Source organism: Gavialis gangeticus, unplaced genomic scaffold (assembly GCF_001723915.1).
Source record: "Gavialis gangeticus isolate Ggan-Ray unplaced genomic scaffold, GavGan_comp1, whole genome shotgun sequence".
NCBI classification, from domain to species: Eukaryota; Metazoa; Chordata; order Crocodylia; family Gavialidae; genus Gavialis; species Gavialis gangeticus.
The window spans coordinates 12,466,783-12,487,133 of NW_017729030.1; the positions used below are offsets into that span (position 1 = coordinate 12,466,783).

Sequence of the window (20,351 nt, forward strand, 5' to 3'; positions counted from 1 at the left end):
CATAGTTTCATAGTTTCTAGGGTCGGAAGGGACCTGAGAAGATCATCTAGTCCGACCCCCTGCCATGGCAGGAAAGAGTACTGGGGTCAAACGACCCCAGCAAGGTGTTCATCTAACCTCTTCTTAAAAACCCCCAGGGTAGGAGCCTGCACCACCTCCCTCGGAAGTTGGTTCCAGACCCTAGCCGCCCTGACCGTGAAATAGCGTCTTCTGATGTCTAACCTAAATCTACCCTCTGCTAGCTTGTGACCGTTATTCCTGGTCACTCCTGGCTGTGCTCGGGGGAACAGTGACTCCCCCAATGCCTTCTGATCCCCCCGATCATTTTGTAACAGGCCACAAGATCCCCCCTCAGCCTTCTCTTGTGGAGGCTGAACAGGTTCAGGTCCCGTAGTCTCTCCTCATAGGGCCTGCCCTGCAGTCCGCTGATCACGTACTTTCTTTTATTGCTAGCAACAGCTGAGGGCTGTTGGCACTTGGCGCTTAAGCCAAGTACTAAAATGGTCAGATGCATCCAGTAAGGGGTGGATACAGAGAGGATGCAGTGGCATGGCTGCACCCCCTTTTTGGACTGCACCATACCATGGGATCTTCTAGAGACCTTTTCAAGTCCCTAAAGCAAATGAAAATCCCCCTTCTCTTCCCTTCCCTTTCATGCTCAGAGGTACACCCCCCCACTTTTCTTCCCACCCATCCCACCACCTGGTGCTGCTGCTTTCCCTGCTGGCCTGGGGATGAGGGAAGCACATGAGCCATTCCTGCCCACCCCACCCAGTGCAGGGGCTGGGCTCAGCTGGGGACTGGAACAGCAGCAGTGGGGATGGACAGCAGGGTTCCCCTCCCCTAAGCTTGCTCCTGGGGTAACCAAGCAGGGAGAGGGAACTACTCTCCCATGGCACTGTTGCTGCTGCCCCCAACCCCAGTTGTGACCAGCCCCTGTGCAGCCTGGCTGGCTCAAGCTTTCCCTGGGACAGCAAGAAAAGCAGCAATGGCACGTAGGGGTGGTGAGATGGGGATGGAGGGGAATGGGACATGCTTCTTAGCATGAAGGGGAAGGGAGGGGGGACTGTCACCTGCTTTAGGGACTCAAAATGCCCCCAGAATCTCCCAATGGTGGTATGTCCATACTGGTGGGGGTGGAGGAGGCTGGGAGCTAGGGCTGTGCAAAGCTTTGGTCCCTGGTTCAATATGGTGGAGATTTGGCCCAATTCAGTGGCTAAATCTCCGAATCCAAATTGAATCAGGAGACCCTTTAACCTCTCCAAATTGAATCGGAACCCTCCAAATCGATTTGGAGAGATTCGGTGATTTAGACATAGACACAGCTTTAAATGTTTTTTCGACATACTTTGAGGTACCAGGCACGGCCCATGAACGCTGTGATGCTGGGGCACATGGAGTGTCCCATAGGAGAGTGGGGGCCCCCCCAGCATGCTCGGCAGTAGACTTGCAAGTGGACCACAAGCACTTCCGGTCCACTTCTGGGTCCTCCGGGGAACATGCTGAGAGGGCCCCCCTGCACCCCCCAGGCTGGGTGACCGGTGCCTCCTGGGTCTGGGGAGGCACCTGCAGTCCCCCCATGGGTGACTACCAAGCTGGGGGGGGGCACAGTCCCCCACCCCCATGTACTCCCCAGCGGACCCAGAAGTGAACCGGAAGTACTTCTGGTCCACTTCTGGGTTCGCTGCCAAACATGCAGGGGGTCTCCCATGCTCCTGTGGGACGCTCCATCTGCTCATCGCAGCATTTATGAGCTGTACCTGCTACTTTGAGGTATGGAGAAAATACATTGAAAGCTGTGTCTATCTAATCACTGATTCTCCAAATCAGCATTGAACCTTCAGATTCAGATTCAGCCTAATCGAAACAGGGACAGTGATCTGAATCAACTAATCAAATCACTGTCCCTGATTCGGGCTGAATCCAAATTCAGATTGAATATGGCCTGTTTCGCACACCCCCTATTGGGAGTAGGAAGTATAGCCAACCCTGCAGTCCAAGTTTCTGTTCCCACACCCACTTCGGGAAATCCTGGATCCACCACTGCCTTCAGTAATACCACTTCAGTATGGGAAAGCCTCCAAATAAAGTCTAAGTGCTGCAGCAATGGATACAGAGTTCAGGAGTGTGCTCTGCCCTCTGACTAAGCGGAGAACACAATTCAATAGTAGGGCTGTTCATCTGTGAGACATCACATGGGGATGAGATTTCCGACTAAGGACTTGTCATCTCTAATACGGAAGTTCATCTGCCTGCACATTCAGTATCTGCAATCACCTACGGATTGCTCATTTTGGAAAGCCTTGGAAAGGACAACAGGATAGAGTTGTTGTCCTAAATGTTCCCAAAACACGCAAAAGATCTGTATCACTTTAATGGAAATTTGTTACACTTGCCCAATGGGTAATTTTTAAAGGCCCAACAAGCATGTAAGAAATAAAGCATACAAAAAATCACACCTCTTTTGATATTTACACCATTTACACCTTCATTTGTATTGTTGGACATGCAAACTGATCTCAGCTCCTCATTTACTGGCATATACTCACATCTGCTACACAGGCACTTGTGTCACTCATCTCCCGATCAGACCTATGAAAATTTGGCCTAAAACCTCAGTATCTCAGCAAGTTGCATTTTTCCCTTTTCAAAATAGAGGAACAATTATCCATTACGAAAAACAACATCTGGTTTACAAGACGTGCTATATTTTCCTAAGAGATGCCAAACTTCATTAAAAAAACAACAGAACCCTATTACAGTTTTAGGGACATTAAAGAACAAAACTAAATGACAAATTTTCCACTGCCACTTGCATTTGTAATACAAAACAAGTGATGACCAAGAGGAGTTTTTGGAGAGGAGAATAATTGCTTTAGGAGACAAAGGCTGAAAAATTATGTGCCAGCTTTTAGCCCTCAATAAATTCTTGTAAAGAAGTATGTTACACAATAATTTATTCAGAGATTTACATCGAATGCTTGGTCAGAATCACACACAGAGTGCTGTGCAGCAGCTTTGACTATGTACTTCATGGATCAGAACAAAATTATTAAACTCTTAGAGGCAGATGGAGCTATGAGAATCTACACTAGCTGAGGATTCGCCCCCAGGCTTGTAAAACTTGGAGTTCAAGCCAACAGAACTAACTTCCCAGTCTCTGTTTTGAGTTCACTTTACATTAGGATGTCTTCTTTTTCTCCTCAGATGAACAATACTATGCTTTCAGTTTCAAAATGTGGCACTTGAGAATATAGAGTCTGATACTGAAATCTTCCACTGTCCTTCAAGGATGACAGTTTCTTATGAAAAACTCGAGGATCAGGCCCTTCTGTACAAATGAAGGGGGGAAAAAACAAAATTAAGCTATAGTTTTTTAGTCTAGTAACTCATACTAGATAGGCATGCATTTGTTAGTTCTACAGATGTTTTACCTTATTTTGAGGGGTGTGGTTTTTTTTTTTTACTCTGAATGATCACTATAGCCATAAAATTTCATTTGAATCCTGAAAACAAAGGGTCTTCTTTACTACTGCACTTTGGTTGTCCTGTGCTGGGATGGAGAAGCAAAACAATTGTAAAGCTGGCTTACTTGACCATTAAGCCAGATTTCTGCCTGCTTTTTGTCTCTGGAGTGGCTGATACAAGCTACATGGACAAAACATTTTTAAAAGTTCCTCCTTCCCCCAGAGATAAAAAGCATAGCCCAATCACTGATGTTATGTGTTACTTTAGCATTACTGTTGTAAGTTCAAATATTATAGTTATAAACAGAAAAGCACCAATTCCTAAAAGGAATCTGGACAGGAAGACAATTAAACACCCCACACCCAGACTCCATCTTATTTTATTTTAATACTCTAAGAACTTTAATATTTCAGTGCCAGGAGTTGAGGTTTCCTGTTGCTAAACCACAAATGAGGCACTCACTGGTAGTCTGCACTGGAAATTCTTATTCCTGATGCAAAAGGATGAGAAACTCAAATATCCTCTAAGTTCTCATACTAAAATTTGTTGAATATATTGTTCAGAGTACAAAGGTGAATGAAACACAGGGACAGATTAGCACAGGACCTCCATGATACTGCAGGGAAGCTGAATTTCTGCCAATCTGGTCTAAAAGTTGGGTGGGGGGGGGAGTTTATCTTGACAGAAGAACACACAATAAGTCAGACCGAATGCATCTTGCAAGTAGAGTTCAACTATACCTTAATCCCAGGAGCGGGGGCAGGGCAGCAACTTCAGCAAGCTGGCACCCAGGTAGTTGCAAGGGTTTTAAATTGAGAAAGGGTGGTAGAGGGCTCCATGACCTCCCAATCCCCACCTCTCCTAGTGAGTCCATGGAAAAAGAGAAAGTCATGCCCTCTACACTCCCATTTGTATTTTAAAGCACAAGGAATGGACTAAGCTCCTGCATGTCTGAGCACAAGCCCACCTGTCTCACAGTTTCATAGATTCACAGAAGTTTAGGGGTAGAAGGGACCTCGTGAAATCATCAGGTCCAGCCCCCCCTGCTCCCCAGCTCTTAAGAACCTAACAGACAATCCCATCCCCATGCTGTTACAGCCAAACATCCCTCCAGTCCTAATGCCCCCTGTTGTCCTAATTTAATCTGAAGTATGTGTATTAATCAATTCAGACCGGGGGGGGGAGGGGGGGCGGGGACAGGAGGTTGGTTTCATTTTAAGGAAAAGGAGGCAAGTTAAGACAGTTTCCACTCAATTGGTGGAAACTGTCTTAATTTCATTTAAAGCAGAGGACCTCTTTATTTAACTGAATCAAAAAATTTCTTCCTACAAATCCATATGCATTAAAATGATTTAGAATGCATTGTGCATAAAGGCATAACCTGCTCAAGTATATAAGAAGTAACACACAACATGGTGTGCAATTGTTGTGAGATAACGATGAACCTGGGGTGCGCTCTGAGACACTGGCTGTGAGGACATGCTGTTACCTCATTATCTCCCAACAGTCACTCTCCCAGGAGCTTTATTCCACTCAAAAACTTGCATGCCTTACTGTTTGTAAGAGGAAAAAACAGCAAATCTAAATATTTTCAAGCTGTGCAGTGGTTGGTTCATAATCCCAACAGTTGGAAACTTAGTTTCCGATTCTAATAATGCTTTGCACATCTGAGGACATCAAGGCACTTGACCAAAATTAGGCCTCACAACTCCCACACAAGGTAGATGTTGTAATTCCCATTCAAATAATGAAAAGCTCAGTCCTCAGCATTTTTGAGCCATTCTATGGATTTTAATACTAGTTTTATTATGAGTTTATCCCTATTATGACATTGGGCTTATTTAGTTTGCAGAAGAGAAGACAGAGGGGGGATTTAATAGCAGCCTTCAACTACTTGAAGCGTGGCTCCAAAGGGGATGGAGCTGGACTGTTCTCAGTGGTGGCAGATGACAGAACAAGGAGCAACATTCTCAAGTTTCAGAAAGGGAAGTTTAGGTTAGATATTAGGAAAAACTTACTCACTAGGAGGGTAGTAAAACACTGAAATAGGTTACCCAGAAAGGTTGTACAGCCTCCATTCTTGCAGGTTTTTAACACCCTGCTAGGCAAAGCCTTGGCTGGGATGAGTTAGCTGGGGTGGTCCTGCTTTGAGCAGGTGGTTGGACTAGATGACCTCCTGAGGTCTCTTCCAACCATAATTTTCTATGATTCTATGAATCAGAGATGCATAAACCTCAATGAGCAACAGTTCACTTCACCATATGCTATGAGCTTCTGCATCTCTGATTCAGTTAGTTTATAAGGTGCAACTCCACCCTGCCTTCTGCCTGACTTCAGACTAACAGGGGTAAGTACCTCTCTTTCATGTTACAATCATGTTAACTTCTAGATCCTAAGTTAACGTAACTGTGTTAAAATGAATATAGATTAGGTGGGTGCTATGTGGCATTTTAAATATAGCTATCACAAATGACCAAATTTGATTAAAAAAAACACCCTGCTCCTCAGTTTAAACATCCCCTAAAGTGTTTGTTAATGTTAAATTGATCAGTACTATATATATTTAAGTAAGCAACTATTTTCATTTGTGGGTTTTTTGGGGTTTTTTTGAGGAAGCTGGCTGACAGAAGGTATTCAGTATATTAGTAAACTATGCTACTGGTGACTCTTATTGCCAAGGTGCATACAGTTAATGTATGGATTTTTAATAAAGAAATTAAATTAAAATAATTAAAAGGTTAATAATGTTAACATTTAAATAGTCATCTTTGGTTTCAGAGTTAACATCCTCCTGAGATGGTTATAGCAATTCACACATATGTGTGTGCCAACAACTGTTTCTCACTGTAATTTGTGTCAAAAAAGACTGCTGCATCTAAAGTGGATTAATCCCCGGAAAAAACAAATGCTACTGAATTGAGAGAAGCTGTATGATTTTTTTTACAAAGACCTTATTAAAGGTCTCCTAGCCAATGATGCTGAGGGGATACTGTAGATGACAGCATTCACAGTGCTTTTGATTCTATTCCTCTCCTTTCTCCTTTACTACTTCTATTTTTGGGATGGATGGCTCCACCTCTGGTCATCAGTGGCAAAACAGATGTAGGTACCTTGGACTGCTGCAACCGTTATCCAGTGCAGTGACCCTATGTCAAGAGCTAAATAAGCTTAACCCATAGTACACTAAAATAAACAACCAGAAGAGCTCTACAGTAGGCCTAAAAAGCCCTCAAAGCTACAATGCAAGAGGCAAGGATTTCTGTGGATGATATAATTTGTTGGACCTATTGGTTTGGATAGACAAGCGTTTGGATGCAAAGCATTCTTCATCAAGAATGTTTTGCATTTGAAAGCTTGCTGAAATCTATCACAACCGTTTGGTCCAATAAAAGATACCACTCACAAACTTGTTGCCTCTCACACAATTCCTGCACCACATCACTGCAACATTTCCAAAGCTATTTTAAACATTATTATTGATAAGCAATCAAAACACAGAAAAGGGGCTCAGGGGGAAAAAAAAAAAAACTGATTAAAATACCAGTTGGCACTTCAAAAAAAAAAAATCATTATGTTCAAATGAACAAGCCCCAGGATTCTAAATGCCTGATCCCAGCAGGGTATTTCAGAGTCTAGAAATGTTCTTTTTTTTTTGTTTCACCAGCCTCTAAGAATATGTACCTGCTGCTACCAAAATAATTTGAAGTTTGGCTTGGTAAAAATATCAGCACCTCTGCTCAAAATTACAGAAGTTCAGTTTTAATTTTAAAAATTCAAACTAATTTACACCTGAACCAATGGTTTTTTTTTACCTAAAGAGTATCATGGGTTGTGATTTACTCAGTTCTTATATGAAAAAAAGAATGACCCACACTGCAGAGGAAGACCTCACAGGGTAAGAAGCTGTGAATGGACTACCTACTGTGTGCACACTAGCTAGACACTATTTGATCCCCTCAGCGGGCTTTTTTAAAGCAATGGAACTCATTTTATTTCAAACTGAATAGAGTTAGTTTTCTTGATGCAGCAGAAAACATCTATTCTCAAATCAGTATGCTTGTAAAAAAAAAAGCCCTCATATCACCACTGAATGAATAGGCAGATTCTCCCATATATAGGAGTAATAAACTGCACAGAGAAAATAATATTCTCTAAGTTTCAACTGTGATATTTCCTCTGTAGGGTTCCATCAGAAAAGGGCTCAGGATTGTAACCACAAAGATAGATGGGGATTTGGCCCTGTGCAAGAGTGACTAGATATTCTACCATTTAATGCTCTGGAAGGAGTCATACATAGGGGCTGTGGCAGTGGAACTTTATGCAGCTGACCTATTTCCCCATTTACTATCTTGGTTTCCAACTCTTTCTGCAAGTTGAGAGACCCATCTGGCCCTCATTGTCATTCTGTACTTTCCTTACAAGTGTAGATCCAAGTAGGCTTGTGACAAAGAAGGGTTGAGGGAATAAAATAAAACCACAGAACTATTTAAACTGTTTAGGAATCAGGAAACAGAAGAAACAGGTACTTACCAGCAATCCTTGCTCGCCTGGTTTTCCTGGCTCTCCCTTAAACATAGATTTGATCAATATCAATAATGTTATGTACATTGAATTTCTATTTATTAATATTAAAGCAACTTAAATTACATCAAAATATGTGTTGAAGCACATATAACAGCTCTATGACCATCTAATATACATTACTGTTATTTCTGGCTGTTAATCTAACAGGCCAAAATCATGCCCACGCTGGTCTCAAAGAATTGATATTTATTTTTCAGTCTTTTAATGAAATTACTTTCTTAATTCAGTGATTTTTCAATACCAAATATGTTGATGCCCCTCCTGTTCTAATAAACAGATAGATAGCACTCCTTCCCTGTAAAAAGTAGTTTCTAGAGCACATGCAGTTGTTTTACATATATATCCTTAGACTTATTTTTTTACATTTCAGAATAATTTGCAGTTACATGCTGTATTCTATGGTAGTAGAGCTGAACTGCCTTTTGCAAATTCAAACATTAAGATATTAAATATTAAAAAGTTCAGGGTTGAGATTTTCAAAACCAGTTAGGGATTTTACCCACACAGTTGCCTTAGGAATTAATAGGGGCTCTGTAGCTTTGAAAATCTCAACCCTGAACTTCTTAATATTTAATGTGTTTATGTTTGAATTTGCAAAAGGCAGTTCAGGTCTACAACCACAGAATATAGCATGCAGCTGCAAATTATTCTGAAATTTAAAAAAAAAAAAGGGGTCTAAGGATACATAAAACAACTTTGTGTGCTTTAGAAACTACTTTTTAGAGGGAAAGAATACATTTCCAAATCCATTCTCAGACTGAGCAAGTCACAAAAGGATTAACAGGTTCACTAAAGGACATGAACATTTTCATTTGCTCAGCAGCAGTACAAAGATACAAGGTATTGCTGATGAGCTTTCGCAGAAAGAAGCAAAACAGAATCAGGACTGTCTCAGTCTTTCTCAGGATCTGGATGTGCCTTGCCAGTTGCAACACAAACAAACATGCCTGCACTAACTAACTGAACATAGTGAAGCCATCAGAGCATTGGTTTCAGTTCCAAGTAAGCACTTGACTGACTCTACAAAGACGCATTGAAACATGTGCTATGGTGCTTTCAGACTTCAGGGTAGACATAACTTCACATTCTGCTAGATGTCCAAAATTTAAAAGCATGCTGTGCTTCTAGATGCACATGCTGTACTCTTGGACATGATCACTGGGAAAGCACTAGTGTTGGTGCTGGTATGACGCTTTGGTGTTGCCTCTTCAGGCAGGGAAACAGAAACTAGAGGAACCAGAGAAAGGCCCATCCATTGGTTGTTTTCTTTTAAATAGAGTCACAGAGGAGGTAGAGTGCTGGGTCCCACTGATGATTATTCTTGAATGGAGTTTGGTAGAGGCGGCAGTGGCTGACAGGGTCTTTGCCCCTCAGCCATGGAATTATGGAGTGTCCTTGTTCTTACACTCCCTTGTCACCGTTTTGCTGACTTTGTATGACCAATGTGACCCCAGGTCCACTTGTATTTTAAATCAAAATGAAGCTGTCAGCCTGGTAAAACTAATGCAACTCAAAGGTAGCTTGGGGTATGTTTATGAGGAAAAGCATAGATGCCTACACTGATATTCAACATGCTCCTGACTCAACATTTGTCCAGGTGGAAGTGTGATGATATTGATTTGTTGATGTTCAACTTAAAGCATCACTTGCGGAGATAGTCAGTGATGAGTTCCACGTCAGCACTCAGTGTCTTTTCCAGTTCTGTCGTCTGTTCCTTTGGCGACTATAGTGACATCATCAGTGTACACATATTGCTTAGATGTTGTATGTGGGTAGTCTGAGATATATACATTGAAAAGTACTGGTGGTAGCACTGACCCTTGGGAGTCATTATATTGTTCCATCACCCATAAACATCACATCCAGAAGGTCAGCAGTAAAGTTTCTGCATGGGTAGCTGCCTTAAGATGTTTAGACAGCACAACACAGGGTGCCAACTTCAAAGTGCCCAGAACCACCGCACTTGCAATGATATATGCCCCATGAGAATACTGTGTTCCTGTATGGTCCACAAGTTGTCACACTAAAAAGCCTGACACTGTACTTAACAGTGCACTGAGACTCGTAACAGGTTGCACAACTTATACACACACAGATGTCCTCCCTGTATGGTTAGGCATTAGACCAAGTGATACGAGAAGACAAATCCTAACATCATTACTGGCAACAGAGGCAAGAGATGACAACAATCACCTGCTCCATCAATTATTAACTGCAGAGCTGAACAGATGGAGGCTTAAGAGGCTCAAAAGTCATAAACTGTTTGTACATGAAGCCCACAAACTCCTGAAAGAGCCTAGGGATGCTGAACCAAATCTATGGATGGCAACAGAGTGGGCCAATTGCTGGGAAGGGTCAAATCTATTCCTACAGCATTTTATAGCAACACCAAACAAGGCCCCCATTGGGCATGACCTTGACAGAGAAGAATGGGTCAAGCTAAACAGACTGAGATCTGGATAGAGATGCTCCAAAACAGCACCTCAGAAGCTGAACACCTTGGACTGCCCCCTGTATGAACACAGTACTCAACAAACAGCACAACACTTAATCTAAAGTTGCAATATCTCTACCAATGCCCAGACAGGGCAGACAGAATCTGCATATTGAGCCACAATACCAGACAGTGGCTCATAGATTTGGAAGTTGATCTGTAATGCCATATGAAAGAGGAAGAGAGCCAGGTAGATCCTATTGTCTTTGGGCCTTGTACCCACTTTATCATTTTTTTTCTGTCAAGCTAAATATCAGTCAATCATCTACAGAAGTAAACGCTGTGGTGTCAGGATGCCAGGAATCTGGAAATGTCACTCCCAGAAGCCTGAAGGCAGAGGTTATGTCTGCTCTAGGAGAAGAGCAGCCCCAGACAGATGCAAAACATCTACGGCAGCATTATGCAGTAATTAGTGAGGGAGCATTATAAAATTCTAAACTGCTGTAACTTCTGCAGCTGCATTACTTGGGAGACCCATTGTAGGTCATTATCCGGGAGTATCAGCCCCATCTGCACTTACTTTGTAGGGAAGTAGGGATGCTTAACATCTGACAGAAGGCACTTGGGACCAGGTTTACAAAGGTATTTAGCTATTTAAAAATGCAGATAGCCACCAAGTTGGAACTTCTTGAAACTGCTGCAGACAGGAAGCAGTTATAATCCTTGTCTGACCTACACTACTGTAACGCAGAAGGTAGGGCAGAGTAACTTACTAAGTAGGCTGCAGGGCGTGAATGGGGGGTTAAGAGGTGCTTTAATTAGAGTGGCTCTGAGAGCTGCTGTAATTAAAGCACTGCAGTGTCTTGTGTATCAACTTCCCCATGCTTCAGAATAGCAGCAGGAGCACTTCATCTAAAGCTCGTTCGACAAATTTTAGTTCAAACTCCCCTGCCGCTATTCTGAAGTATGGGGATGTTGATGCATGAGATGCAGAGGATGGCTGGAGCACAGTAATTACCACACTCCAGCAAACTTGACTAATATAGTCTGCTCTGATGGTCTGTAATTACAGTGTGTGAGAGCAGCCTCCATGCTCATGTACAGGCACTCCAAGGTGTCACCATGCCCTGCCTTCTGCCTAGCTTCAGGTTAGCAAGTCTAATTACCTCTCGCTACTGTAATACAGTATCTTAGTACCTCTGAAGGCAGTGAAGTTGTACCAGTTTGAAATTTCAAAGGATATTCAAATAGTGTCCAAATATTTTTTTTAGCAGCGCAGGAGTTGTGCAGCACTGGCAAGGCGAAGTAGGTAGCCAATCTGAAGTTTCAAAAAGGGATGGCAGTAGAATAACAACCATATTCTAATCAAAGGTTTTTCAAGGCAGCTTTCATAAGGCGTTTGTATGTCAAGTCTTGTTGTGTTTTCCCAGACAGTTTAAACAGAGTTGAAATGTCATCATTATGTTATGTTCTACATATTTGTTCAGCTAATATATGTTTAGATAAGGCACTCAAAATGGGATTAGAACAGGAGCTTGGATGTATTTCCTTTTTGGTTTTACCAAAAAGGGCCCTGTAGGGAAGGTATGTTTTCCTGTTTTGGCCCCACATGTGGAAGCGTGAATTTTTCTTTGCAATATTGTTTCCATTTCCTGTAAGACTAAGAAAAGGAGCAGGGCAGGGGACTCTCTCTTTTCAAACCAATAAGGAGTTTAGTAGTTCACAAAAGTTTAATCTCAAGGCATTTCCAAGGGTTGTTAAATATACAGTCCTACAACTTTTGCATTTATGTTTTGGTTGTGAAAAAAAAAAGTTTTAACGCTCAGACTTCCAACAATGCGTCAAAGAGCTAAGGGCCCAGATCTGCCTCCTGAACCAATGATGGATCTATTTTATTCTATTACTTTATTCTATTACTAGCCCCACTGAAACATATGGACTATCTGAAGAATATGGTACTACTCCAGGCTGAGCAAGGATGACAGAATATGACTTTAAGGAAAGACTAACTGAAGCATAGCATCATACTTCACACAGAGCTTACTAATCCATTTTCTCCAATTTCATGAGTTCTGAATATTAATCTTCATTAGGGGATTAAAAGTCAAACTAGTACATGTAATGATCTAGTTTCAAACTTAGTTTTAAATGAAGAGCTGAATGGAAATGTTTTTGTCATGCTTACAAAAGGGCTGCCCTGCATTGCAATGATTAAAATAAGAGAAAACAATCTCGAAATCTCTGAATCTGAAGGAAATGATTATCAGGACTGGGAGCCAGCTGACCTGAGTACTACTGTTCCTGGCCCCGCTACTTACTTTTTATTGTAAATGTCACATAATTTTTGGTTCTCCATTAATATTTCCCACTTCACAAGAGCACTTGAGCGGTACTCAGACACCAAAGACAGACTTGAAGCTAACTCACCGGTACTCCAGGCATCCCTCGGGGGCCATCTTTCCCAGTATCTCCTGGAGGACCTCGGGGTCCTGGTGGCCCTGGAGGACCAGGGGGTCCAGCCTGTCCTTGGTCCCCCTGAACAGAAGTCAACAAAATCATCATTAGAAGTTTGTCTTCAAGTGTACCATCTCCAACACCAAGACCCTGATTTACCCAGAAGTAGTTCATGATGGGCTGAAACAGCTGTTGCTGTGCTGGATGCTCATTTTGAGCGCGGATAACAGTTTCTTCATGGCTTATAACACAGACTGAACTTTGCCTCTGAAGACTAGGGTGCCGCACATCTGCCGTGGAACAAACCACGCAGTGTGAGGCTCAAGTTCTGAACTACTTGTCCAATGAAGGACATACACTGATGTAGTGCCATACAAAACTCTACTCACCCAAAGCATGTGACCATTGTCCAAAGCATGTCATCGTTTTGAATGAGCAGTTAAAGCATTCCCTTTGCCTTTGTTACCATCATGACAAAGGTTGAAGAAGTAAGCGTGTGCGAGAGAGCTGTTAAAATGGCATGGCAGTTTTGTAAGGATCAACAATGAAGCACTAACAGAGTTCTAAAATGAGGATGCAACATAATTGCCTTGCTGAAAAGTTGTTCATCTAGTTCATCTGTTTTTGGCAGATGTTTTAAAGTGATAATTAAGTGGGTATCTTAATGGTTTAGACAAGTTCATTTTGTAATAATCTAATTTACAAAGAAGACTGTGGAAGGACATTATCTTCCATCCAAAAACAGTAATATGTATTACTGTTTCCACCATAAGACTACCGCAAAACACTAAAAACAAGCCTCACTAGCTGAATTTTAAATTTGAACTTTTTAGCAAAGCACCATATAATTTCCACCTGGGCTACACACAAATATATTTCACTAAAAAAATCTGTGAATCTGAGATATTTTCCAGTGATTAACCTGCAATAAGAAGGCATCTGACAAAAAGTACAGTACAGAGTAAAAAAATTAAATGTAAAGAAGAACCAGACTCCAGCAAGATTAAGCACTACCTTAATGAGGCGGCGTTTAATGAGCTGCTGATCAGCAGAGAGAAACCCATGATTGATTTTAGGAAACACCATCTGATCAGGCAGGTGAGGTCAAAGGTTGAAGTTCAGAGATGAGAGAATTGAAGAATAGACATCAGAAGGCCCCAAGAAAGAAATAAAGATATATACATTAGATTTATAGCAGCTAATATCAAATAAACTGGTGCTTATGTCTAAGAAAAATCTGTGCCTTTTCTTTTAAAGAAGTTAACATCTAGAATCACTAGATACCTTTATATAAATATCTTTATTAGTCATGTGCTAATTGTAGGCAATATATAGCAGGTTTTCTTCACATCAATTCTTGTAGTAGTCTCTGTGCTTTTTCTTTATATAAACCCAGGGAACTAAAATGAGTACATTTCTTATGTGCTGATCTTTCAGCAAAGATTCTACAGACAAAGCACCAGTTCATCTTTCAGTCAGATTTTCCAAACAGCATATTTGTGCCATGAGGAATAATGCCATTTTAATGATGACTGAAGTCCATACTTAGATTGCTTATATCCTTCATGCTTAATTTACAGTTTTGTCAAAGTGTTCTTTCAAGTGAAACCCCTGAAGCATGATACATAAACAGATAATTGAATCTGCATATGCTCATTAGGTGCCTGATATGTAAAATTTTGAGATTTTCCATGCTCTTTTATGGCTTATTTAACCATAAACATAATAAAGGTTCATCAAAATGTCCATCAAAAGCAGGTGTGATGTGGATAATATGCAGAGGGCTATATCCTAATTTCACTCACAGCATATCATGAGTAATTTGACTGAAATCAGTGGAGTTGCACGTGTGTAAAATCAGAGAGAACAGAACTGGACCCACTGCAGGGACTGCTTGGTATTCCATGGCAAAATTAACCTTCATGTGCACCCCGATGCTGATGCAGAGAGATCTGACTGAGCAAGTACGTCAGCCACAAACCTTGACGGTGAGGATCTGATTACTGTGCAGAGCAGCGACTGTGGGGAAGCCTGGCAGACCCTAGGGACACAGCATAACATGGTACCAAAACGACACAACACAGAACGTCACATAGACAATCTGCTAATGGACAAACAGAACAAACACTGTGTTTAGTATGTCTCTCTGTCTATTACCAGACCAACAGCTTTGTCTGTCATATGGGGAACAGAACAAGGTGGGCAGAATACCAGAGATTTAGTTGATTATTTTGCAAATTGCAAAATTATAAAGGGGTTTTACAGAGAAAGGAACATGGGATATTAAATGCTATTATGGGTAATTATGAGCATTTGACAGCTGCTATGCTATAAATTGACTTCAGAAGTAAGCCTTTTCAGATAAAACATGCCAAGATACTTCTAGAAAGCTGTGTACAGCGCTCTGTCCGTGGATCACTGCAGAGCCTACAATTACTTTCTATTATTGCTATTACTTTCCCCACCAATATTCTGCTTAACATATGACATCCAGCACATGAACTGGTAGTACATACACAGTAATACACATTGAACAGAGGTCTACTGCTTGATCTGGAGGCCTCCAGAATTGTTGAGATCAACATTCTTAACATACATACAGCACTATCTCTGTATTTGGGGCAAAATTCTCCTCTCAGATTCTTATGGTGGATTTTGACTCATATATTAAACTCTCCTTACATGTGTTGCTCCCATAGTACTGATGCAGGGAGAGGAGAATATTGGAATCATAACCTGCCGTGAGAGATGTGACAGGTGAATTTTGCTCTCAATTTACACCTTTCCAGTATTGCATTGGAGGGTCGAAGTTAGACCTTTTGGCAAAGGGGGAGAAAGGGCCTCTTTCTTCTACAGATTTTTTTAAAAGGAAAAACACCTTCTAGTCTTAAATAGTCTTTAAACTATTTAAAGCATCTGAGGACACTTTAGCCTGACAGATGCTTTAAGCCTCAGCAGGCTCTTTTCCCATTAAAAACGGTAGTTCTATTTCTCCCGCTTTTGATCACAGTGATTTATGGCTTTTATTTACAAATAAAGGTATATCAATTGTTAGACACCTATTTCTACATAGGTGCATTTGAATTGCATCTTAACTAGAGACCTTACCCTCCTCCCAACCTAGTTTCACACTGTCATTACTGTATTGACTTCCATGGAGTTATGACACCAGTGAAAACAGAAGAGGCTCAGGCCCTCACAGTATACAGTAAGAAAGCAAATGTTATTGGCCTTGCAACATTTTTCTGACTAAACTGAGAGAATAATTATATATTTTTTCATTAATTGTATCTTTCTCTTTTTTTTTACAAACTAAAAACACCAAACATTTACAAACATATTGCTAACAAATACATGAATGATGCATAATTTGGAGAACATATGCACTGAATTTGCATTTGTCTTATTTCACCACATGAGGTTAAAAAGTTATTAGATGGTAAATACCAGCATCTTTACATCTGTGATTCATTAGTCCTGCACTGCACATGGTCTATTCCCTTCCTTGCTAATATGCATGTGACAAAACAGATACAAATAAGGAGCCTAAAAACAAACAAACATTCGTAACACCTGAATAGTAGTGATAAACCTGGTATCTCCTTTGATAAAAATAGGATTAACTTGAAACTCTCTTAACGACTTCATTTTTATTCTGCTGGCTTTCAGATCACAACATAGCAAGGCCAGCATTTTTATAACTAGCTCTGAATACAAGAGGCTGAACATTTGGCATTTTTTTCATATTGATGACAAGTTATGAATTAATTTACTTTATCCTGCTTATTCCATCTTTTCTATCCTAAATATGAAACAGACCTGAAATAGGAAAAAGGAGTTTTTACTTTTCAGAAGCCATGAAAGGCTACACCTTGTGAAAAATGTTATTCAAAATCCCATGCTTCCCCAAAACATTCACATTTACCCACTGCCAACCCCAAGCTTCAGAGACTATACAGGGTCTTCATAAAGTCGTTGTGCACAACCTAAGTTATTAAAGTTTAAAAGTGCACAAGGACTTTGTGAAGACCCTGTATCGATAAGGCAGAAAGCTGTCATTCAGGCTTCAGCTCTTTGCCTGTACAACAGATACACCTGGGTTAGAGATTAACCCTTTCAATATTAGTTTAGCAACAGATTCCAGCTTGCTTTTACACAGCTGTGGGGAAATAAAAAAAGGCAGAGGAAGGTTTCTCCTTCCCTCCTATAGAGTACAAAGAGTTCTAAAGGAGGCAGGTTTACCCCCACATATGTAGCATGCTGTGGAGCTGTCTTCCAAGGACATAAGGAGAACCCTGCAAAGGGAACAATGCTCTGCCCACCAGAGAGCAGGCATTTCCTGCTGTCTAGAAAACAGGCTGCTGGTGCACAAGTATCTGAATGGACATAAGACATCTCTCCTTCCCACAAAGTGAGCTATCGTCCTTCTTCTCTCAGTGCTCAAATATCTCCCAGGTGGGTTTGATTTGGGGGGTTTTTTCTAACAGTTCTCAGTGATGGATTCAAAATTGCTTGGTAGTGGATCGCTTCATTCATTTTGTACAACCAATAAAGAATGCATATTGGCTAGGGACAGAAATTACACAGAAACTGGTATGATTGGAAATCGGTTCACATATGTAACACAACAGAAGTTCAGTGCATATAAATTGCTTTCAAAATGGCCAAAACCAGTTTAAGACAAACGTGGATGCATGCAGTATCATACTTAACTGATTTAGGTTAAATTGTTTATTGAACTTCTGTCCGAGATCCTCTCCAGATTCAATGTATTGCACAGTCCCCCAGCATCCCAGGATTCTTTGCACCTCCCTTGTAAACCCCTCTCACAGGTTGGGTGGGCTAGCTTTGGCCCAAGCTGTCTGCTCCAGCTCAGCAGAGAGGTGTGCTCTAGTGCGTGCCCCACCCCCACTTCAGGCACGTGGCTGCATTTCTGGAATCAAAAGTGAATGTCTGCTCCCTTACCTATCAGTTCAATCTACGCAGTTTAGACTAACCTGCAAATATTGAATCAATTCAGCCTCGGACTTTTTGACCGTCTGTACTTAGCCATTGTGTTCGTAGGCTCTGAGCTGCCCTTCCAATAGGTAAAGTATCATTTAATCAACAGCTACACCAGACCACAACATTGCACTACTGAACACAACTCATTCTCACCCCTCAGTTAAGTTTCAATTTCCAACTAAGCATACTGTCGCACCCTCTCCCCAAATAATTTAGCAAACAGTGAGATTTGGAACATGCTTATAGCATGTAGAATGCCCCCTGTTCAGCAACCCAGAAACATGTATAAAGTCCATATGTTCCCACAGGACAACTACTGAGGAAACTGAAGAATGTTAGAACTGTCTGATGCTTTCCTTCTGTTTGAAATGCAGTAACTTTCCTGTTACATCCATCATACTGTAGTCTAACATCTTTAGTGGAGGAATTCCTAACAGCAGTCCCAGAAGTCTCAGAATACACTCTGTTCAGTGTAGCTGCCTACATAAGGTCAATATTACATTAAGATATTTGAAAAAGTGCATTTTTATTTTACTACTGTACTATAAGTACAGTAACTTTGTACATTCAGTAATGCTAGCTCTGTATCGTGCTGCATATACCATATTTCAACTATTGAATTTGCTTATTGTGGTAAATGTGACAATCTTCCATAGGATTTTCCTTCTGACCTGCCAATAAACTCGTGCTGCACAAGCTTACATGTTCCTATGAAGACATGGTAAATGAGACAGGAATTACCACCTGCTGTTCACTTGCACTTCCTAAGGTTACAGCCAGCTGCTGCTCTTTCACATCAAATCACACAGGCTTCAGGCCAGAGTGATCCTGACACACTGTATGGCTGCCTTCCCTCCCCACAACACCACCTCAAGTTCTAATTAATCCTTCAGACTGAGTGCCAGTCCTGTAGCTAATTATTGTACCTGCCCTAGGGAATACAGTGTCCTGTATCACTCTATGCAGTGCCATGGACTCTCAGCATGAACTCTTTTATATAATCTCTTTTATCACAACTGCTGCTTTCTCCATCAGGAGAGATCTGCTAACTGAAACAATAAGCAGTAACAAATGACAAGGACTGTGGGGATTCTTTTTTTTAACATATACAATCATTCAGTGTAGAGCTTCAGTGTGCATGTATGATATCTGCATTATGATTTTGGATCTAGTGAAAAAAGAGCTAATATTTAGCAAGAAGCACAAACAGTCTCTAGCTAGAGATGGACCATTGTAAAGATATGTTCATTTGTGGTCATCACTATATTCCTGATCATTTTGTATTTTAGTTTTAGGGGCATCTGCAATAATGCCAGCATCCTCTCCACAAATAACTCAATTGCAAGTATATCTTAAGTGGGACGTTTTAATGTAAACTGACATCCTCTATTTATCTACATAGTAAATACACTGCTGTCAGGCAAAATGTGAGTTCCAGTGAACAATCTCAAACTGACCTACACATGCTATCCTTTCTGATGACAGTCCCTTGGAGCCATCCACCTCCCAAAGTAAAGAATCCCATTGAATTAAACAGGGGTTGGATTAGGCCCTTGATATGGTTTCAGCTGAAACCCTTGACAAATTGCAATTGAAAAGCTATGAAAAGCTTCAGCTTGTAGGAATATTGTGCAGCCCCCCCACAAAACATTCATGTACAGCACTGCATATTGGCCCTCTGGCACTTTTAAGATGTGAACTGAATTCAAGCAGATCTTAATGCAGCCAATGTCTTTCTCCAGAACAGTCTGGTTATCATTGCAGTTGTGGGTCATTCTGCTTGTATTTACTTTGTCCCCACTGCAGTGTCTGAGCAGCTCCATGGCACAAGCTATATTTAAATTATTCACTAGAGTTTTGATGTACCATGCTGTGCCTCCTCAACTGTTTCCACATGGGTCAGTCAAAGCTCTGCCAGCAGACTCAGCTGGGATTTTCAGGACAATGTAAACTACCAATATGGCCAGAGGTGGACAGTGCCTCACATCATAATGGACTATTCCATATAATGTGATTAAATGAGAATCTAACTATTATCATTGATGACCAGATGAAATACATAAATTGAACTTCAATTGATCATGTTTGTTTGCTTCAAGTATGAAGCATTTGAAAATCAGGGGAACAATTTTACGAAGTGTCAACACTGTTGCGAGAAACACTGTCTGGTTTTTTTCTATAGTATTGGGCCCAGTGAAAATCCTTCCTTCCCAGCACCCCATATATCACTAACCAAGGGCTCAGTACAGGCTCACTGGTGATGAGTGAAGCCACTGTTCCCAGCTATCACAGCGCACTACCCTTTTTAACATGTGGGCAGGCATGCTGCGCATTTCCCTATACTGTTAAAACTACTTCTGCACTCCCTCATGGCACCCCAAGGCCATGACATAAAAGCCACTGCATG

At 41.2% G+C, this 20,351-nt stretch overlaps 1 protein-coding gene across 1 annotated transcript in view; it reads right to left on the minus strand.

Annotated features, from left to right (window-relative positions):
- COL25A1 (collagen type XXV alpha 1 chain) overlaps positions 1–20,351 on the minus strand; it is a gene marked incomplete at its 5' end in the record, with an annotated part of 779,688 nt that overhangs the window by 153,852 nt on the left and 605,485 nt on the right. The window contains 3 exons of the mRNA XM_019521958.1: positions 7,999–8,034; positions 12,914–13,021; positions 13,955–14,026. Of these exons, the coding sequence (XP_019377503.1) occupies positions 7,999–8,034; positions 12,914–13,021; positions 13,955–14,026 (216 nt within the window). The remainder of the gene's footprint in view (positions 1–7,998; positions 8,035–12,913; positions 13,022–13,954; positions 14,027–20,351) is intronic.